Source organism: Malus domestica, chromosome 15 (genome assembly GCF_042453785.1).
Source record: "Malus domestica chromosome 15, GDT2T_hap1".
NCBI classification, from domain to species: Eukaryota; Viridiplantae; Streptophyta; class Magnoliopsida; order Rosales; family Rosaceae; genus Malus; species Malus domestica.
This window is the reverse complement of record NC_091675.1, coordinates 4,763,007-4,781,944: the sequence shown is the minus strand read 5'-3', so window position 1 is coordinate 4,781,944 and position 18,938 is coordinate 4,763,007. Positions and strand designations below refer to the sequence as shown.

At 38.1% G+C, this 18,938-nt stretch overlaps 3 protein-coding genes across 5 annotated transcripts; 2 read left to right on the top strand and 1 right to left on the bottom strand.

The window, feature by feature from the left end:
* Positions 1-465: 465 nt before the first annotated feature.
* LOC103415417 (cyclin-D5-1-like) lies at positions 466-2,334 on the top strand. Of its 2 annotated transcripts, XM_008395514.4 has the most exons (5): positions 466-886; positions 1,004-1,090; positions 1,216-1,510; positions 1,593-1,726; positions 1,876-2,334. In XM_008395514.4, exons 1-5 carry the CDS (start codon positions 617-619, stop codon positions 1,936-1,938), a joined length of 849 nt encoding a protein of 282 aa, XP_008393736.3. In that variant the 5' UTR covers positions 466-616; the 3' UTR covers positions 1,939-2,334. The 2 variants fall into 2 exon arrangements, with proteins under 2 accessions (XP_008393736.3, XP_070670895.1); XM_070814794.1 differs by lacking the exon at positions 1,593-1,726 and having other exon boundaries at positions 471-886; positions 1,876-2,089.
* Positions 2,074-4,375, top strand: LOC103415595 (cyclin-D5-1-like). Of its 2 annotated transcripts, none has more exons than XM_017326867.3 (6): positions 2,074-2,208; positions 2,763-3,014; positions 3,128-3,223; positions 3,304-3,595; positions 3,709-3,839; positions 3,955-4,375. In XM_017326867.3, exons 2-6 carry the CDS (start codon positions 2,796-2,798, stop codon positions 4,003-4,005), a joined length of 789 nt encoding a protein of 262 aa, XP_017182356.2. In that variant the 5' UTR covers positions 2,074-2,208; positions 2,763-2,795; the 3' UTR covers positions 4,006-4,375. The 2 variants fall into 2 exon arrangements, with proteins under 2 accessions (XP_017182356.2, XP_070670894.1); XM_070814793.1 differs by lacking the exon at positions 2,074-2,208 and adding an exon at positions 2,313-2,511.
* Positions 4,376-4,527: 152 nt separating this feature from the next.
* LOC103455902 (calcium-transporting ATPase 1-like) lies at positions 4,528-10,141 on the bottom strand. The gene is made up of 7 exons (XM_008395517.4): positions 9,425-10,141; positions 8,548-8,602; positions 6,486-8,437; positions 6,211-6,369; positions 5,637-5,808; positions 5,239-5,537; positions 4,528-5,112 (listed from the first exon to the last, which is right to left on the bottom strand). Exons 1-7 carry the CDS (start codon positions 9,596-9,598, stop codon positions 4,873-4,875), a joined length of 3,051 nt encoding a protein of 1,016 aa, XP_008393739.2. The 5' UTR covers positions 9,599-10,141; the 3' UTR covers positions 4,528-4,872.
* Between the last annotated feature and the right edge of the window lie 8,797 nt (positions 10,142-18,938).

The following is an 18,938-nucleotide window of genomic DNA, read 5'->3' as shown; positions in this document are numbered from 1 at the left end:
ATAGGTATAACACTAAGGCTGTACCGAGAATGACATTGTACCAAAGCTAATACTCACTCCAATTTATAAAAAGTTCAAATGCATAACAATGTGCAATTAATTACTTTTAAATACCGTCAAATATCATTCTTATCTTGTAAAATCAACGACATGTTCGTTCAAATGTTATGTACCACATTTTATTTTAAATACGTCACATAAAAAGTGCTTCTAATCATAAGCACTTTTTGTTAACTATGTACTCGTTTGGATGCACTCTTAAAATAAATAAAAACGTTTTTGGTAAAAATATTCTCTAAAAGTGCTTTCAGTCATTTTAAAATCACATTCAAATGAAACCTAGGCCAAATTCCTATAGGCTCTGGACAAACAGATATTCATCCATAACAATTCCCATTTCACATTTCCGTTGAATCTGCAACCGTTAAAACGTACGGTGTCACATCATTGCTAAACTACCCCATTTCGTCTCCATCTCAACCTCTCCAGTCTTGCTGGTCAACCATTTTTTTTCACTCCAAATCTCGGATTATTCAGTCCTGGGATTATATTATCCGACTCTGTTCGCACTAGATTTTCTTGGTGGAAATGCAGCAAACAGTTAGAAAGGAAAAAAATGAAGAGAAAAAGAGACGAAAATGGTGATCCTTTATCGCGGGACCTTTCTTGCCGAGAAAGTGACAGCTTTTTCTTCAACGGAGATTGTGGAGAAGACAAACCAATCCTCAATCTCAACAACTATTGTGATGGCTTTGCACTGGAAGAAGACCACTTGCAGAACTTAATTCTCAGAGAGATCGAATTTGGGTTCGAGAAAGACGAAGATTTGGTGATTCCCATTTGGGTTTTGAACGCTCGAGTGGAATCCATCACATGGGTTCTCCAAGTTAGTCTCTATCTAATCTCAAAAACCCAATTTCTTGTTTTCCAAGTTTCGATCCAAAAAGTTGTTTCGAATGGGAATTTGATTGTGTTCCTGTCATTGGTGTTTCTCGGATTTCAGAGAAGAAGGGCTCTTGGATTTCATCCCAGAACAGCATATCTGTGCATGACATACTTTGATCGGTTCATTTCCCTGAGACAAATCCCTGTAAGATTTAGTTTTCCCCTTTTCGGGCTTTGTCCAAACGATAATGCCAATGTGTTTTGTACATTTGTATTCCATTCAGTGTTTTAAATAGCGATTGTGTAACGACGCGGTTCATGTGTTTGCAGGTTAATAATAAAGAAGCTGTGGTTAGATTACTTTCAGTGGCGTGTCTATCTCTGGCTGCAAAGATGGACGAGCAGAACATTCCATCACTGTCACAGTACGAAGTCGAAAATCCTCACCTTTTTGAAGTAAAACTGATTCAGAGAATGGAGCTTACGGTGTTGGGAGCACTGGAATGGAAGATGAATATGATTACACCCTTCTCGTTTATCGATTACTTCGTCTCCAAGTTGTGCCAAGAATCTCTATCTGATGTAAAATCCAAGATTGCAGGCCTCCTCCTTTCCATAATCACAGGTATTTCTATTTCTATTTGATCACTTAATTAACTGTGAGTTGATTTAGATGGTTAGTTAATTACGTTTTAATGTTAATGTAGAGATTAATTCAATGCATCAACGACCGTCCGCTGTAGCAGCCGCGGCCACTTTGATGGCATTGGATCAGAAACTAACAAAAGAAGCATTGGAATTAAAGATAAACTCTGTATCAGAACTGAAATTTTTGGAAATTGTGAGTCTTTTTTTTAGCCATTTTATCATTAACTAGTTGATGTTCATGTAGATTAAATGTTGGGACTTGCGGGCCTTTTATGTAGCCTAAAATTAGATTTTGATTGATGGGTTTGATCGATCTTCGGGTTTTTGGCCTTCTTGTTACAGGAAGCTGTGATTTTCTGCTACAATCGAATGCAGGAGAAGGAGCTGAAGAGTTTGAAGGACTGATCGATCCCAGTAAATGTTGTAGATAATTCTTCAGTTCCAGCAGAGAAGTCTGTAAAAACCAATTGATCACTCATGCAGTTTGATTCGAGCCCCATGGGTGGATGTTGTAGAGAATTTTTCAGCTACATCAGATTACATTAGAGAAGAGTAATTCTGTTCTGGTGTAGAAATTCCAATGGTGGAGTGGAGTTACTTTGAGGAAAGAATCTTCAGTTCGGGCGCTCGCTAGGGCAGCAAACACAAGGGGGTGGGAGAGACTTAAATTCGGAGGTAGGATGCCTTGTATTGTATGTGCGGTTGAATGGTCACGTCGTCCGTAAGATTTTCTTTGTTTAACACAAAAATTAAATCGAGTACAGATAAACCGAGTTGTATAAATACAATCTAGTTCGAGTATCGTTTGGGCATTTTCAACGAAGGTTGAAAACTTGAAGCCGGTGAAACTGACTGTTAATCTGAGATGCCGAAGCAAAATATGCTCTCGGGAAAACAATGCAGCAAATTAATATGAGAAATGCTAGGATCAATCGCGCACACAAGTCTATGCCCAAACACCTAGCATTCATGTTTGTGGTACTAAATCTAATACCCTTCTATATATAAGTTAATAAATTGATATACAAACACTGATATTCCTAAATTAGAAACCCTAATTCTGTTAATCTGTAACTGTCAAAACGGTTTCACGTCTCTGCATTCACTTTCACTACAAATATATTCAGTCCTATACAGTCTTTGCTGGTCAACCATTTTCTCTCCAAATCTTTGGCTTCAGTACTGGGTTGACTCACTGAGTTCATATCATTTGATTCCATTTCTACTAGCTTTTCCAGAGCTTTCTTGCCAAGAAAGAAACAATGGACGGTGGCAATGACGATGATCCTTTATCGCCGGACCTTTCTTGCCAAGAAAATCCTGAATTTTTGTACGATGAGGTGCCAGTTGAAAACCCAGATGACGGCATCAACAACTTAATCGACATAGAGATCGGATTCGGGTTCCAGAGAGATGAAGCTTTGATCATTCCCAACTGGGTTTTGGAAGTTCGATCGGAATCCATCACATGGGCTCTCAACGTTAGTCTCAAAACTCCAAAACCCCATTTCTTGTTTTCGAAATTTCGATCCATTTGAACTAACGTTTGTGAAGTTTCAGTCGGGAGTTTATTCTGGTGTTTCTTGAAATTCAGAAAACAGCAGCATTTGGGTTTCAATCCTCAACAGTAGTATACTTGTTCGTTACATACTTCGATCGGTTCATTTCTCTGACGTCCATCGCCACGCCTGTAAGATTTTGTTTACATTTTGATTTAATTAGAAATTTTATTAGTATTAATGAATTGATTAATTTTTCTTTTTTCTGCAGATTGTAGAAGAAAGACCTGAAATTAGATTGCTTTCGGTGGCCTGCCTTTCGTTGGCGGCATGGACGGAGAGGATGATGCTCCCACCGCTGTCACAACACGAAGACGGAGATTACTTCTTTGCAACGGGATCTATTGTACAAAAGGCGCACGGGGTGGTGACAGCATTAGGATGGGACATGGATATAATCACACCCTTCGCGTTTCTCGATTACTTGGTCTCCAAGTTATGGCAAGAATTTCCACCAGATGTGAAATTTCAGATTGCAGCACACCTCCGTTCTGTAATGACAGGTATTTCTGTTATTTACATGGATTAATTGATCACTTAATCAATTAATTTGTTTTTTTTTTTGGTTGATTTAGATGGTAATTACGAATTAATTACGTTTGTTCTTGAACGTTAGAGATCAATTTAATGCATCATCGGCCGTCCGCCGTAGCAGCTGCCGCCACCTTAATGGCATTGGATCAGAATTTAACTAATGAATCATTGAATGTCAGGATATCGGTTCCTGATTTGAATTTTTTGGAAACTGTGAGTTTTTTTGGTTCGTTAATTAATCTCATTAGTTGGTTAATCAAATGGATTAAAGACTGGATTTTGCTTAATGGGTTGATTAATCTTGGACTTGTTGGCCCTTGTGTTGCAGGACGCTGTGTTTTTCTTGTACCATCTAATGCAGGAGCGGTTAGGTGGTTGAAAGTAAATAACCCAAAAGGTGCAGTAAATGTTGTAGAAAATTCTTCAGTTACAGCAGAGAAGTGATTCTGTTGATAAATAGTAAATAGTAAATGGGAAAGAGAAGAGATGAGGTGCCTTGGTGAGATTTCATGCGTTTGTGTTGCATGTTGGCCATCAAAATTCAAGAGAGTTTTGTAAAGATTTGATTTGTTTGAATGTTTGGGGTATGTTTTTCTAGGCGGGCCCTACTATGTTCTTCCTTATAAGCATTTTGGTTGGTTGGCTGTGTAGTGCTGAGGTGTCAGCAAACCCAAGACATTGTGGGATCAATAGGTTTTTCTATGCTAATCATATTTTGACAAAGTTAATTAATGGTTACTTTTTAATCACGACGAGATGGTCCAATAGTTGGGAATGAGTTCCAGATCCATATTCATCCGGCACATCCTAAGTTACAATCCTAACACAAGTGAATTGCACGGTGATGGTTAAGAGGAGGCTAAAATGCTTTTGAGTCTTCTCGACCTCTGGAATGGTAGACTGCCGTGATAAAACCATCAACTGGTCTCCTTTTTATTAAAAATAAAATAAAAAATTAATTGTTCCTTTTCTAATTAATCAAACTTTGAAATTTAGATCGAATACAAATATCCTCTTATGATGTCATTTTCACACAAAACTATGTACGTAACCGGAGTGTATTCTCACATTAATATCATTATATCACGTGACGCCTCCGTTCAGTGTCATTTAGCCTTGAATTTGCTAGCTGTTCGACTTTACAGAATCGAAAGAATGATCTTTGAAATGATGCCATAACAAAACCTCCATCGGTAGGCAAGCGTAGAAGTACCTATTCAAGTTCCCAGCCGATCTCCTCTCTCGCTTACACGGGGATGAATTTCAGAGCTGCTGACACCGGCATGCCAAGGAACCCAAGCGCAACGCTAACAAACCATTGCTTCAAACTTAGAGGATATGTGCTTGCGAATGTACCCAGGAACTCGATGATTATGATTTGAAAGATAACAGTGGCAGAGAGGACAGACACGAAAACGTAGTTCTGCGTTATGCCCTTGAAGACGTTTATCTTCTCCATTTCCCTCGAGCTGATCTCATTGAAAACCTGAAGAAGGAAACAGCGTACGAGGGTGAGTAGTCTTTCCTGAATTCGAATTCTACTGTTTCAAATACTCCGATTCATGGACTAACGCAATACGAGTAAATCAATCCCCCGATAATTCATAATTACCTGACAAAACACAAATGAGTTGAAGATAAGGGTGTTCAAGATCAAATCAGAGTCTGGGCCGACAACATGGAAAGCTTCTTTTCCTCTGGTCTGTAGAAACCATAATATCACAAACTGATACAGGGACTGCCCGAGGATATTCCTCCACATCACATTAGTGATGAAGTTTCCTGTCCTACCAACTGGTGTTCTCTTCATCAAATCATCATTAGGCGGCTCAGTGGCTAATGCAAGGGCTCCTAGAGTGTCCATGATCATGTTGACCCAGAGAAGCTGTACAGCAGTAAGCGGTGTATTTCCTATGTGCGTTATCAACCCCAAACCAAAAAGTGAGCCACAATATTGTCATGAGAAAGAAAAAGAAACTTAAATAAGAAAGAAAATGTCAGTGTGCTTACCGGTTAAACAGGCAGAAGAAAAGTTGACAATAAGTGCAACCACATTAACCGTTAACTGGAACTGAACAAATTTCTGTATGTTCAAGTACACTGAACGTCCCCATTTGGCGACAGTCACAATTGTAGAGAAGTTATCATCCAGAATTATCACATCAGCACTTTCTTTTGCTACCTGAGATGATTAGCATGCGCTTAATTATCTTAATATCAAAAAGGTTCAACACATGAGAAGAAGAGAGTAAACGACCCTTCCTTGGGCAAAGGAATCACTTCTTTCTTGTATTATCCATATTTAACCTAATATGATTTAGTCTCTTACCACCACCACCACTTTCCAACCCAACCTTTTTGCAGCCTTCTGATACCTCAATTTAGTAATAAGCTCATCAATCAAAATAGAGATGGAACTTTTCTCTAAAAACTACCTACGAAGTAAAAGAGTTGTCTGTCTTTAGCATGTTATATCTATAAAAAAAAGGAAAATCATCTGTGAAAATGTGTGACTTTATGATTTGAGAGAGTGAGAGAGAGGCTTTTATTAGGACACAAAAAGGAGCAACATCATGGTAAATACCTCAGTTCCAGCAATGCCCATTGCAAGCCCTATATCAGCTTCATGAAGTGCTGGAGCATCGTTTGTACCATCACCTGTCACGGCAACAACTTCTTGAAAAGTGGTCCTTAGGTGTCTTACTAGGGTATGCTTATCCATTGGTGAAGATCGAGCCATAACCTGATCAGATGATAATAAATTAACTAAATGTTTCTGTAACAGCTCACTGGCGGTATTTTTGAAATTTTGATTACATGTTTCCGTGTAAGTGTCTTTCCAGAAAAATAAGACCGTACCTGAAGTTCTGGAATAATTTTTTGCAATTCCTCCTCACTCTTCTCACGAAATTCTGGGCCTTCAATTGCCAAACCCCCATCGGTCAAAATTCCACATTCTATTGCAATTGCTTTTGCAGTGTTTATGTTGTCTCCAGTAACCATTCTGACTGTAATACCAGCAGACCTACAAATTGCAACGGACTCCTTGACACCAGGACGAACTGGATCTTTGATACCCACAATGCCTATACACGTGTACCCTGAGGCGGGAATAGGACTTTCAGCTGAGAACTCATTGCCAACCTCCATGTATGCAAGGCAGAGAGTTCTAAGGGCTTCACTAGCAAAACGTTTAATGATGCCACTGAAAAGATCAATGGATGCTTTATCGAGTGGAACAACCTCGCCATCTGGGCCCATGAATTTGTCACATGCAGCTAATATTATCTCAGAAGCACCTTTAGTGTGCACCCGGAAGCCACCTTCAGGAAGCTCTAGAACAACACCCATTCGCTTCTTATGAGAATTGAAGGGCTCAATTTTAACAACTTTTGATGCTTCCCGTTCTGCCTTGCAATCACCGCCAAGCAACATCCCAAATTCCAAAATAGCAGTCTCAGTGGGTGTTCCAAGTAACTCAATCTTGCCATCTTTGTTTTTAACAACTTCTCCTCCAGTGTTGTTAAAAATAGATTGAAGTATGAGTCTCAAACCAGCGCCAGGAACTATGGAGGCCAAGTTAGAAGCTTCCTCAGAGGTTCCCACATCTCTGATTTTCCCACAAATGCAAGCTTTCACAACAGTCATGTGGTTAGTTGTTAGTGTCCCAGTCTTGTCACTGCAGATAGTTGTGGCTGATCCCATTGTCTCACAAGCGGCCAAATGCCTGACTAGTGCCTTATCGTTCATCATCTTCTTCATGGCAAAAGCAAGACTCAATGTCACAGCCAAAGGCAAACCTTCGGGAACAGCAACAACTACAATTGTAACAGCTATAGCAAAATATTCCAAGATTTCCAATGCGTCATCTCCAGACCAGATCAAGTGGGATCCTTCTTGAAGCTTGCGGCTGAACAATCCTTGAACCAACACAGAAAATGTCACAACAGCAAAAAACAGGCCTATTTTCCCAATGATGCTTGCCACACCATTTAGTTTAACCTGCAAGGGGGTTTCGTCATCTCCTCCTTCACTGAGAGTAGCCATCAGTTTACCCCACTGGGTTCTCATTCCAACCGTAGTTACAAGCATCTTGCATGATCCATCTTGAACTTTAGTTCCAGACAGGAGAAAAGGATGATCAGAATTGACTTTAACCGGTTCACTCTCTCCAGTTAAACTGGATTCATTTATCAGCACAGAAAACCCAGAAACAAAAAGTCCATCAGCTGGGACCAGATCTCCAATAGAAAGATGAACAATGTCACCAGGAAGTAGTTCATATATGGACAGCTTCTGTCTGAATCCATCTCTAGTAGCCTGAACTGTAATTTTTTTCTTCTCCTTCTCCAAGTCCTTGAACTGCAGGGATTGCTTATAATCACTAGTTGCAGTGACAAATACAACAAGCAAAATGCTCGCAACAATTCCAAGTCCATCGTGGGCACCCTTTGGCCAACCTTCTGTCATTATCCCAACAAGCAGAGATACAAGGGCACAAAATGCAAGTATCATGAGGGTAGTGTCTTGAAGGGCTTCCCACACATAAACAAGAAATCCACGGGATGGTTTTTCAGCAAATTTATTAACTCCATATATTTCTTTTCTCTTATGCAGCATTTTCTCAGAAGTAGAAATTCCATTGATACTTGATGTTCCAAGCTTGTCTGTGATAGTCTCCACACCACCATGACTTTTCAGCTTTTTCACATCACGGCCTTCAACAATCGATCCAACCTCATCAGCACAAATTTGAAACCCCGCAGCTTTGACTTCCTCAGGTACGGTATAATCACTGGGCAAACTTAAGCCTGCACACATTGAAGGTTGAAAACCAAATAAACATACAAAACAGATAGAAATATTGTTTTTAAATTTACAGTATAACCAACTTCAGGACTGAGTACGTTAAGATTCTAACCATGGATAAACTGAAGCGCAGCTTGTGAAACCAAAACTGCAACTCTAAACTTCTCCTGTTATTTCCACCGAAGAAGAACAAAGGACAACACAGTGAGAAATAAAACTTTTCTTTTACAAGACATCAAAAGATATATTTTCTACATAAAATATGCTCATGAATATAAACGTTTACTAGTTACGACCCCCATTAAGTACAACGGATATCTGCCCAATTTCTGTTTAAGGAAGACGGTAGACCTTAATTCCATAGTACAGCAACTACGGTTCACCATACATGGTTCAGAAAGCTGTTAAATCCTTTTACGCATTATCGTAGTATTACATTCCATATCCCATTAATCAAACCCAGTTACATGTATTTACTTGGTCAGTGTTTTCTTTTCGACATTCCGCAAGATGAGACAATACAAAATGGCAATTTCAAGCTGCAATGGATCTGCGAACAGCATGGCTAATTCACCATGCACCAGAAACAAGTAATCTCAAATTTCAGACAACACTGAGTCCAGAATTTTTCCCTCCCTTGGGTAAACCTATCATCGAAATATTTTCGAATACGGAGATGTGATTTTCCTGGCAATTAAAGCATCTCCTCAGGATCTGCCCCAACTTTCTATATACATTACACTTGTTAAAGCATGTAAACCAGCTGAAGTGTAAATCCACAAGCACGCAGGAAAGGAACACTAATTAATTAGAATTACAGATTAACTGTCCAAATTATAAGATTGGATCGATTGTAGCACTAGGATCAAAGGCAACTAACAACAAACAAAAAACACTAAAAAATTCCAAAAATGAAAATTTTCTCAGGAACCAAACAGGACATAAGAAAAAAGATAGAAAAATAAACAAAAAGAGGAGCCGATTTATACATGATTGGAGCGTCGAATGACCTCGGCCTCAAACCGCTTGGAGAAATTAGCAGTGAATCTGAACCTCCGTTTCCGATTCTTCACAAATCCACAGAGCCTCCTCCATCTCTGAAGCGCCTCCTCCGACGAGTTCTTCGCCTTCACATCGAAGTTCTCGTTCAAATAGTTCTCCATCTCACCTTCGCAGCGTCACCGCAAACAAGAAACACCTAGCCTTTATACACACAAAGGCGACCCTAGCCTTTACTCATTCAAGCTCACCAGCAAAGCTTCAAACGCAAGCTGAACCAAAAGTGCCTTCTACCAACAGCACCTGGAATCGCTTTTTCTTTTCGGCTTTTTATCTCTGACGTGCAATAATTTTGAGCCGTACAAGAGAAGAATAGGACCGGATTTGACCCCTACAGAATCTGACTTGTTCTTCTCTTCCAAATCTCTCTCTCTCTCTCTCTCTCTCTCTCTCTCTCTCTTAGTGTTATTACAGCTTGTCTATGGCGGTTGGCGGAAAGCTGAAGACGGAGAGAGATTGAGCGTTGACTCTCTGTGTAGAAACCGTGCAGCTCTCTCGCCTCAAACGATTCAGTAACTCCGCTCAATTTCTTGGACGAAACGTTTTAACGTTTCAACGACCATTACGCTATGGAGTGGTAGTAATTGAGGAAGACTGCTTACATGAAACCGTTTTCATCATATGTCAATTCATTAGTTCGTTGATATGCGAATAAAAATTTACATAACACTATATTATTGAAGAATAATGTTAAACTTTTAAATTAACTTTGTAAATGTTAAATTATTACTTTCACATTGATATATCTTATATTTTATTAGTCACGCATTATTTAACAAAGATACCATATAGTTATTATCCAATTCTTACACGAATGTTAATTTTCAATTACTAAAATTTATGGTGCATTTGTTGTACCGGACTGTCTCGAACTAAACTAGTTTCAGGGACTAAATTAGACTGACTAAGCTGGACTGATTTAGTGAAGTGTTTGATGAAACGTCAGACTAAGCAGGACTACAATATTATATTTATTTTATATTAAATTAATATATATAATTAATATTTTATTATATATTAATATTTTACTATTACTTTATCTTTTTCCTTCTCCCTCTTACCTCTTTTCCCGTCAAACCCCACCTCTCCATCACGTGTCAAGCCTCTCTTCCTTCTCCCTCTACCTCTTTTCCTGTCAAACCCCACCTCTGCTTCTCATGAATCACAAAACATAAGGTCCAAATTTTACAAGTTTCTCACATATCACAAAATTCAAATACCAAATTTCATAACTTTCTACTAAATTTCACAAGTTTCTCAGCTTCTTCCCCACCACCGACGAAAACCCCAATTGGTACTTGGGCATTTGGTACACTTTCGGTCCCGACTTTTGTCTGGGTCGTGCACGAACACGGAGATCGACGACAAGCTTCTAGTGATGGTTGTCTGGTGATTGCAACCATGACGATTTTGCTGAGAAAGAGAGTGAATTGAACAAAGAAGAAAGGAAGGGAATCAATGGATTGTTTTTCAGTTTTTGTTTGAGGTCTGGGTTTAGGCTTTTGGGCGGGATAGTGAAGACCCAGGGGAGTGGGCGAAGGTGCGAATCAGAATGGAGAGGGCGAAGGAGAAGGGAGACGATGAGGGATCAGCGGTGGGGGAGAGAACGGGACTAGCAGTCCGCTTGAAATCGAGGGGTCTCCTTAAGAAAGTTTAGTGAAACATTCAGTCGGGGCGAGTCCCCTTTAGTCCCATTAACCCTAATCCTTGTCCAGACCAAACAAGGGACTACAATCTAGTCTAGTCCTGTCCCCCTTAATCCGGTCAAACAAACGTCCCCTTAGTCTTACTAATATTAGCGTTATTAAAAAAAGATACCATGCAATTATTTTTCCATTTCATTTAAATATTTATCATAGTTGGAGGATGAGTGTGACAAAGTAGTTAAATATATTAAATAAAGATATCTTTGCCGCGTGGTAGAGTTGCCTAGTTTAGGAAAAAGAGAGAGTGGTAAATTTGGGAAATTCCAGGAATTTAATATCTTATCTTATGTTTGGAAGAAAATAAAAAACTCAAAGAACTTGGATCCATTACATGGGTTGCACTACTTTATTAACATATTTTTAACTTAAAAATTAATCAATTATCCTTTTAATTATTTTTATTTCTCATCTATTTTTGTCAATTTTCAATCACCGAATTGAAGAAAATTAATAGGTAAAATTTAACAAAATATGTGAGGTAAAATTTAACAAAATATGTGAAAGACAAAAATAATGTGTGGATAGAAGTATTATTTAAGTAAACCAATAAGTAGGGAGGAAAAAGTGGGGACTGAAATCCCACTGGAAGCTTATCCATGGTCGTTTGTTTGTTGTACACTTATATATGATAAAATGATTTGTAATTTAATTAATTTATAATATTTAAGGAAGAGTGGGTATTTTCATAAAAGAATCGGATATATTTTTGTTCGCCATCCTCACTACCTTACTTGGGAGTGGTGAACATCTCCGTCATGTGGGACCATCGCTTAAGTTAAGAGTGATGATAAAAATATTTTCAAAGAATTTTAAATGCCTGATTGGTTACTGAAACTTGATTCGCGGGTTTTGGCTATGTGGGCGTGGGTTTCGTTTGATAGGGACTTGGAAACGAATGAGAGATGACAACTCAGCGTGTAAGCAGAGCCGGGGCCATTAGTATTGTGATTGCAACTTTTTCTGTCTTTGTGTGTTTTGGGAAAGTTACTTTTTATGGTTTTTTGTTTTTTTCAAGGGAAGTACGATATTTATTAAACAAATCAGAAATGAGTGTGCTATCCACACATCCTTGTTAATTTCTGTTCGTTGATCTTCTTCAATTCATCCGATCCGACGATCGAAAATTAGAAAGATGTGTGAGAAGTAAAATGGGGTACCCTATCAAAAAACGTACAAATTAAAGATAGTGTGCATAAAGGGCCTCAATAAAACTTTGTCAAGGCTTTCAACCTAATCGAAGGAAAAAGAATCTTCCGCACAACAGAATAACCTATCATCAAATGACAATACATAGGCAAATTATAAAGTATCTTCAAACAAAATATCCCTAAGCAAATCAAGAGGTTCTTTAAACCACACAAACTGTTGGTTACTATCAATTCCCACTCGATCAAGGCGATGCGTAGCCGAGTTGCTTTCTCACTGAACATGGTTTAACACCAGCTGAGGCAAGGTCTTCGAAAACTACACTCATACCAACTAGGCAATAAAACTGGGCCAACAAAATAGCTTGATAGGTAGCAAATAGCTCATCATGTAAAGCATAACTTGTCCTTCCAATTAGACTGGCAATAGCAACGATGAACCCCCCCGAGTGATCTCAAGGGATTACACCAAAACCACCCCGTAATCCTTGTTGAATCCACGCCCCATCAAAATTACATTTGACCCAATTTACGTCAGGTTTCTTCCATTTCTTGGGGGGGGGGGATGACAATTTACCTTCCTCGCACCAACCTTATGCCATTTCTAATACTCATGCAGCCAACCCTTTGCTCGAAACACCACCTCATGCGGCGACAAATAAGACCCATTCCATAAAGCATCATTTATGTTCTTCCACAGTAGCCATAAGATCATCAAACACAGGTCAAAAACCGAGGGTGGAAAGTGCAAAGCAATGTGTAATAACCATTGCAAAAATTGTTGAGCGCTGCCATTCTCGAACCAAATACATATACCCCCAAACCAGACCGCCTTCACCGTGCTGCAATCTCTTAGTACATGTTATGTCGACTCGCTATGTGAACCACAAAACCCACATAAATTATCCACTACCACTCGCCTATTCGCAATGTTCAATCTTGTGGGAAAAGAATCCAAACATGCACACCATGCACAAATCTTTACCTTATCGGGAACACAAGCATTCTATAACCTCCTCCATAATTTTTTGCCACCAATACTAATCGAAAAAGGAGAAGCATTTGCACCACCCCCAGCTAAAGAAATGATACCTCGTGCCACATGGTAGGCACTTTAGACCCAGAACTTCTCATTGCGTTCATAATGCCAAATGCATCGATACTCAACCGAACGAATACTAAGAGGAAAGCTGACCGTTTGCTCCACTTCCTCCTGGGAAAATAACTCATACAACAGCTCAAAATCCCACCGTCGCAAGCTTGCAAGAAAGAGATTATCTACCGTGGCCTCAGCATCCCAGTACTTCGGCGGTGGACTCAAAACTTGAAAAAAGGAATCTCTCGGCAACCAATTGTCTTGCCAAATTCTGATACTTTTCCCATCTCCCAGCTGCCATCGAAGCCATTTTTGTAGCACCGGCCGTGAAGTCGCAATACTTCTCCAAACATACGATCCATTGGCATTGACCCGAGCACTTATAAAGTCGGTTGTAGGAAAATAGCAGGCTTTTAAGACATGAAAGACAAGAGAGTCTAGTTGTTGACTAAATCACCATGCTTGTTTTGACAGTAAGGTAAGATTAAAAGCATAGAGATCCCTGAAGCCAAGACCTCCTTCGTGTTTAGGCTTACACAATTGGCGCCAATTAAGCCAATGGATTTTCCGTTTGCCAAGGTCACCACTCCACCAAAATTTAGCAATCGTCATGTTTAATTCCTCGCAAAAGGATTTGGGAAGAAAAAAAACATTTCATAGAATACATAGGCAAGGTTTGTGCCACTGTTTTCACTAGCAATTCTTGTCCCACACTACTCAATAAATCACCACGCCATCTCTGTAGTTTTTTCCAAAGCCGATCTTTCACATACAAAAAACTTTCCTTCTTCGACTTTCTGATAAACACCGATAAATCCAAATACTTATCATGAAACTCCACTCTCCTCACACCAAGACAATCGGCAAGTAATTACTTGTCATAAGTCGTGAGATTGGTACTAAACAAGGTTCTAAAAAACGTTAGGCGTTAGTCGGGCAACCGAGATGGATTTAAATATATGTGTAAAATTTTAGGACTTTTTATGTTGATTTTGTAACATTTAATCAGCCCATTTATTTTAATCATTGTTAGGCCTTTGTTTTTCATTAAAATGAATTGGGCCTTTGTTTTTAATTAAAAATAAATTGGGCCTTGTTTTAAAGAAATGACACCTAAGTTCCTAACCAAAATAAACCCTGACTCTAATTGCAAATACCTCTATCGCTCCATTTAATTGCATATCGCTAACCAAAATAAACTCTAACTCTAATTGCAAAATTGCACAGCCACTCTATTTCTCTGCAATTGTAGATACCTTTATCGATCTCTCTCTCTCTCCTTCTCCCTCTCCCCAGCCAAGCCGTATTTTTTCTTTTTTTTTTTACCTTGCAATTGCAGATCCACTATCTCGTCCCACATATTTACCTTTTAATTGCAGATTGTTGTCTATTGCTCTCATCCCAGCCAAATTGTCTCACTTCATTTTCTTTACAATTGCAGATCAAAACCCATCAGGATGGTCGCCCAATCGTCCAACCTCATTACCACATTGGAAGAACAACGTTGTAATCGACTTACCATCAAAGCCACCTAGCAGTCGCCGAGGCCGCCTAACCCACCCAACGCCCATCTAGGCACCACCTAATACCCTTTTCTTATTTCTTCGACGATTTTGGTTTAATCGCGGTGCAAACCACCGCCCAACACCTAGGCCGCGTTTTCGAACACTGGTACTAAACGAAACGCAACTCTTTTCAAAATTCGTTGCTTGTCCCAAAGCAATTTTATACTTACGCAATACCTTCTTAATATTCTGGCACTCAATGAGCGTACCCTGAGCGAAGAGAAAGTTGTCATCTGCAAAGAACAAGTGGTGAATACTCAGGACTGGGCGACACACCTTGATACCTTGCAGTCCCCCGACGGATTATGCCTTCGTAAAAAGAGCCGAGAGACCCTCGACACAATTAACAAATAAATAGGGGGAAAGAAGATCCCCTTGTCAAATTCTCCTTCCCGGATGCACATATCCTACTGGGTCGCTATTCAATTTGAAAGAGTACGAGACTGTGGAAACACATAACATAACCATATAGATCCATGTCGAGGAGAAACCCATGCAATACATCATAACCTCAAAGAACTTCCACTCCAAGCAATCATATGCATTACTAATGTCTAACTTTAACGCCATAAACCTATTCAACCCCGATGATCGTTTATGCATATAATGAGCAACTTCCGTTTCGCCATAATTTTCTGCCTTGCTTTCCATATTATAATAAAGAAGGATATTTGCCTTTTACCCTCATTTGTAAAGCAGCACAAATGAGATATGGATGTACGGGTCAAGATGGAGATCACATGGGTGAGGTTGGGACAAACAATCACAACTTCCTGGAAAGCATGCTAGAGGTAGGAAAACTAATGAAAAATCTAAAAAAAAACTTTAGTTTTAATGAAAAAGAACAAATGAATGTGTAGTGAATAGTACTAGAGAAATGAAAAAATATGATTTTTCATTAAAAGTAAACAATATCGGGAGTATTTCGTTAAAACTCCCTATTTCTTTTGATATTTCTACGTAAAATTGATAGGCAAGTTTGGTCACTTATATTATAACAATATTTTCAATTTTTAATATTTAAGTTTGAGGTCATTTATATGGTTTAAAAGCTCCTCCCGTCCATTTATTGTAAAGAAAAGAATCAATGGATTGAAAACAATAAGAAAACTAATGAAAAGAGATTGAAAACTTTGAGTTTTAACGATAAGGACAAAATAATGGATAAAGTGAATATTATCATGATTGACTTTTTAGTGTAAAAATTTGGTTTTTTGTTAAAGTGAACAGTACCGAGAACTTTTCGTTAAAGTTCCCTTGAACAATTCTATTTTCAAAAGCTCATCACACCCACCCATCCATATACCATATATACTATCCGCACAATTAAAATTTAAGAAGAAATATTATGGGAATTTTTTTTAAAGTGAGATTCTTTATGATCATATGACAGCTCATGCTTTTGAAATAATATTTTATAATATTAACATTAAAATTAATGTTAAACGACAAAAAGACAAAGAGTCTATAAAAATTTCATTTTGAAAGAGTCACGGTAGCATTTTTCAAATTAAAATGGGGTCCATGGTTTAAGAATAACATAAGAAATGTTCTAAACATTTTTTTCATCTTACAGTTTTCAAGCCGGCTTTAAAAATTAGGAATAAAGTAGAAAAAAACAAAAGTGGTGGAGGAAATTCCACTCACCGAGTGGCCCCTCACGGCTTTTGAAATTACTGTCGTGCAGCCACGTGCCCTTCGAATTTCACAGTTATGGATAAAAAGCCCAATTTCAAATAGAGGACACAGCCCAAATGTTACTTAACTGGGCTTGGTGTCCAAACTTTGCTTGTGCATCTCCCAATTTATCCATTAGTCATCTTAATATTAATATTTTAATCCAATGCACGACAAAATTAATATGAAAAATTGAATAAAAACCGTTAGATAAATTTATCTGACGGTTTTTATTCAATTGTGCAGGTTAATTGTGTAGTTTTGTTGTGCACTAGTAAAAGCGTTTTCATAGTGAGTCCCAAAGTTTGCACCATGGGTGAAAGTTTAGAACATAGACTTCAATGAACTACATCTACGAAATAGTCTTAATACGCTTACTAAATTTGTTAACATGGTAAAAACACAAAGATCGGTTTGCCATTTAGCTCAAAGGAAATTTTGTTTACACCAGAATGGTATTTATCGACACCGCTAACCCCTTCTTGGGTAACATCTCCGACGGCCTCTTCGCCGGAATCAGCGCCTACTACTTCTCGATTCCTCTCCCTTGGTTCCCCACAAGAAATCACAACGATAAAGTGAAGTACAAAAATTTGGGCCAATGAAATGGTAATTTTCAATTGAGGCCCAAGAGGCCCAAAATAAAAGAGAGTTGAATACCTGTGGACTCTCATTTCATGGGTTTCAAAATTCTACCTCAAGGCCCACAGCACCATTTTTCAAATTTTAAATATATACCAAAAGATATATAATTTTATTTGAGACACCTATATATTATGGTTATAGATTTGTGATGAAATCGTCACGAAATAGATAGAATAGTAATAAAAACACTAAGCAGACAACAACTTGGAAACCCACAATTTCACAATTACATATCCAAAAATGTGTGGACGGACATATATTTCCAATGCACGCGTGCAAACAGACCATAATCTAATCTTGATAATCCGTTAGATTGAAAGATTTTACGTATGTGCTAAAATGTGATCACTCAACAACCCTAAAATCATTCAAACTTTGTACAATATCTTTAATTTTTATTTTTTGATTTGAACTTCGACTGCTAAATGGGTGACATGCGTCATGCATGCATGTAAAATCATGAGAAGGTCCTCCTCGTTTGATCATGAAAGTGCATACTTGACATAGAATATAGCAAAAGTGAAATCATGAGAGTAACAAAAGTCCTACACGTGCATGATTCTAAATACTACTCTGTGTATCTAATTCGACTTAAAACTAATTGGTAATTGATAATAAAATTGAAAATCCACTCGTCGACGACAAGTATAGCCTTATACATGAAGAAGTGTGTGTAACACTCATTCTTCTTTTTGTGAATTCTTATCTTTAACATTGTTTGTGTGAAATATTTTTTGTGTACTATTCTTCTTATTTTTGTTCATTGGTTCTTCTTTAACTTATTCAATGGTACGTCTAAGGAAAGAAAGTTGAGTGATGCAGTAGAAAAAATGAGCATGAGAATTACTAATAGAAATTAGTGCAGGCGATCAATTTTTTTGTGAGACTATAATCTCACCACCTGATATCAATCAATTATATAAATTATATACGACTTGTTATAATCTGAAGTGTAAACTTTTCTTTTAAGCATGTAAACTATAACAAGTAAAATTAATAACACAATATGACCGATGCTACCTACCCTTCGGAGTAGATGCATGATGATCTTCATGACCATGTAATATTCTAAATTGCGTAAATAGGAGGAAATTGATCGATCGTTGTTGCCCATCGTATCCAAGTACGTCAAATCTAATCAAAGTGATGAAAAACCCAAGATGCAAATGCAAGACACAAAGTCGCATCCTAGCATGGGAAACCATTAGATCAGTGGGAGGCAGATGAGTCATGTGGCACGCGTGCTTTGAGAAAACTAATCTGATTAAGACTTCTCTATCTTAATATATGTTACCCATTTTTTATTATACCTTTACACGTAATATCATTATTTCATTCAAATTAATATATTTGTATATATATATTTTTTTAATGTGAAAATATTGGGCATCAAATTTTTCGTTCACCTATATTGTACATTCTTTTTAGTGTATTTGGAATGCAGTCTGGTAAATCAAGTGTTATAATACAAGTAGTTAAAAATTATTTTTTTCAAGCATTCAACCACTTAGATTATGAGACATGTTGTATCAGACCTTATTTTTGACACTCTGAAAAATCTCTAGAAAAGTAGAATGAAGTTGGTCCATGCAAATGGAAGAAAAGCTAGA

Bases quoted from the DNA above. Each gene is read 5' to 3' on its own strand.
- LOC103415417 (XM_008395514.4), top strand. From the start codon at position 617: ATGAAGAGAAAAAGAGACGAAAATGGTGATCCTTTATCGCGGGACCTT. The intron at 1,511-1,592 runs GTATTTCTATTT...ATGTTAATGTAG, and splicing joins CCTCCTTTCCATAATCACAG to AGATTAATTCAATGCATCAA. The intron at 1,727-1,875 runs GTGAGTCTTTTT...TTCTTGTTACAG, and splicing joins AACTGAAATTTTTGGAAATT to GAAGCTGTGATTTTCTGCTA.
- LOC103415595 (XM_070814793.1), top strand. From the start codon at position 2,431: ATGCAGCAAATTAATATGAGAAATGCTAGGATCAATCGCGCACACAAG. The intron at 3,224-3,303 runs GTAAGATTTTGT...TTTTTTCTGCAG, and splicing joins TGACGTCCATCGCCACGCCT to ATTGTAGAAGAAAGACCTGA. The intron at 3,596-3,708 runs GTATTTCTGTTA...CTTGAACGTTAG, and splicing joins CCTCCGTTCTGTAATGACAG to AGATCAATTTAATGCATCAT.
- LOC103455902 (XM_008395517.4), bottom strand. From the start codon at position 9,598: ATGGAGAACTATTTGAACGAGAACTTCGATGTGAAGGCGAAGAACTCG. The intron at 5,809-6,210 runs GTATTTACCATG...TAATCATCTCAG, and splicing joins TGGGCATTGCTGGAACTGAG to GTAGCAAAAGAAAGTGCTGA. The intron at 5,538-5,636 runs GTAAGCACACTG...TAACGCACATAG, and splicing joins TTCTTCTGCCTGTTTAACCG to GAAATACACCGCTTACTGCT.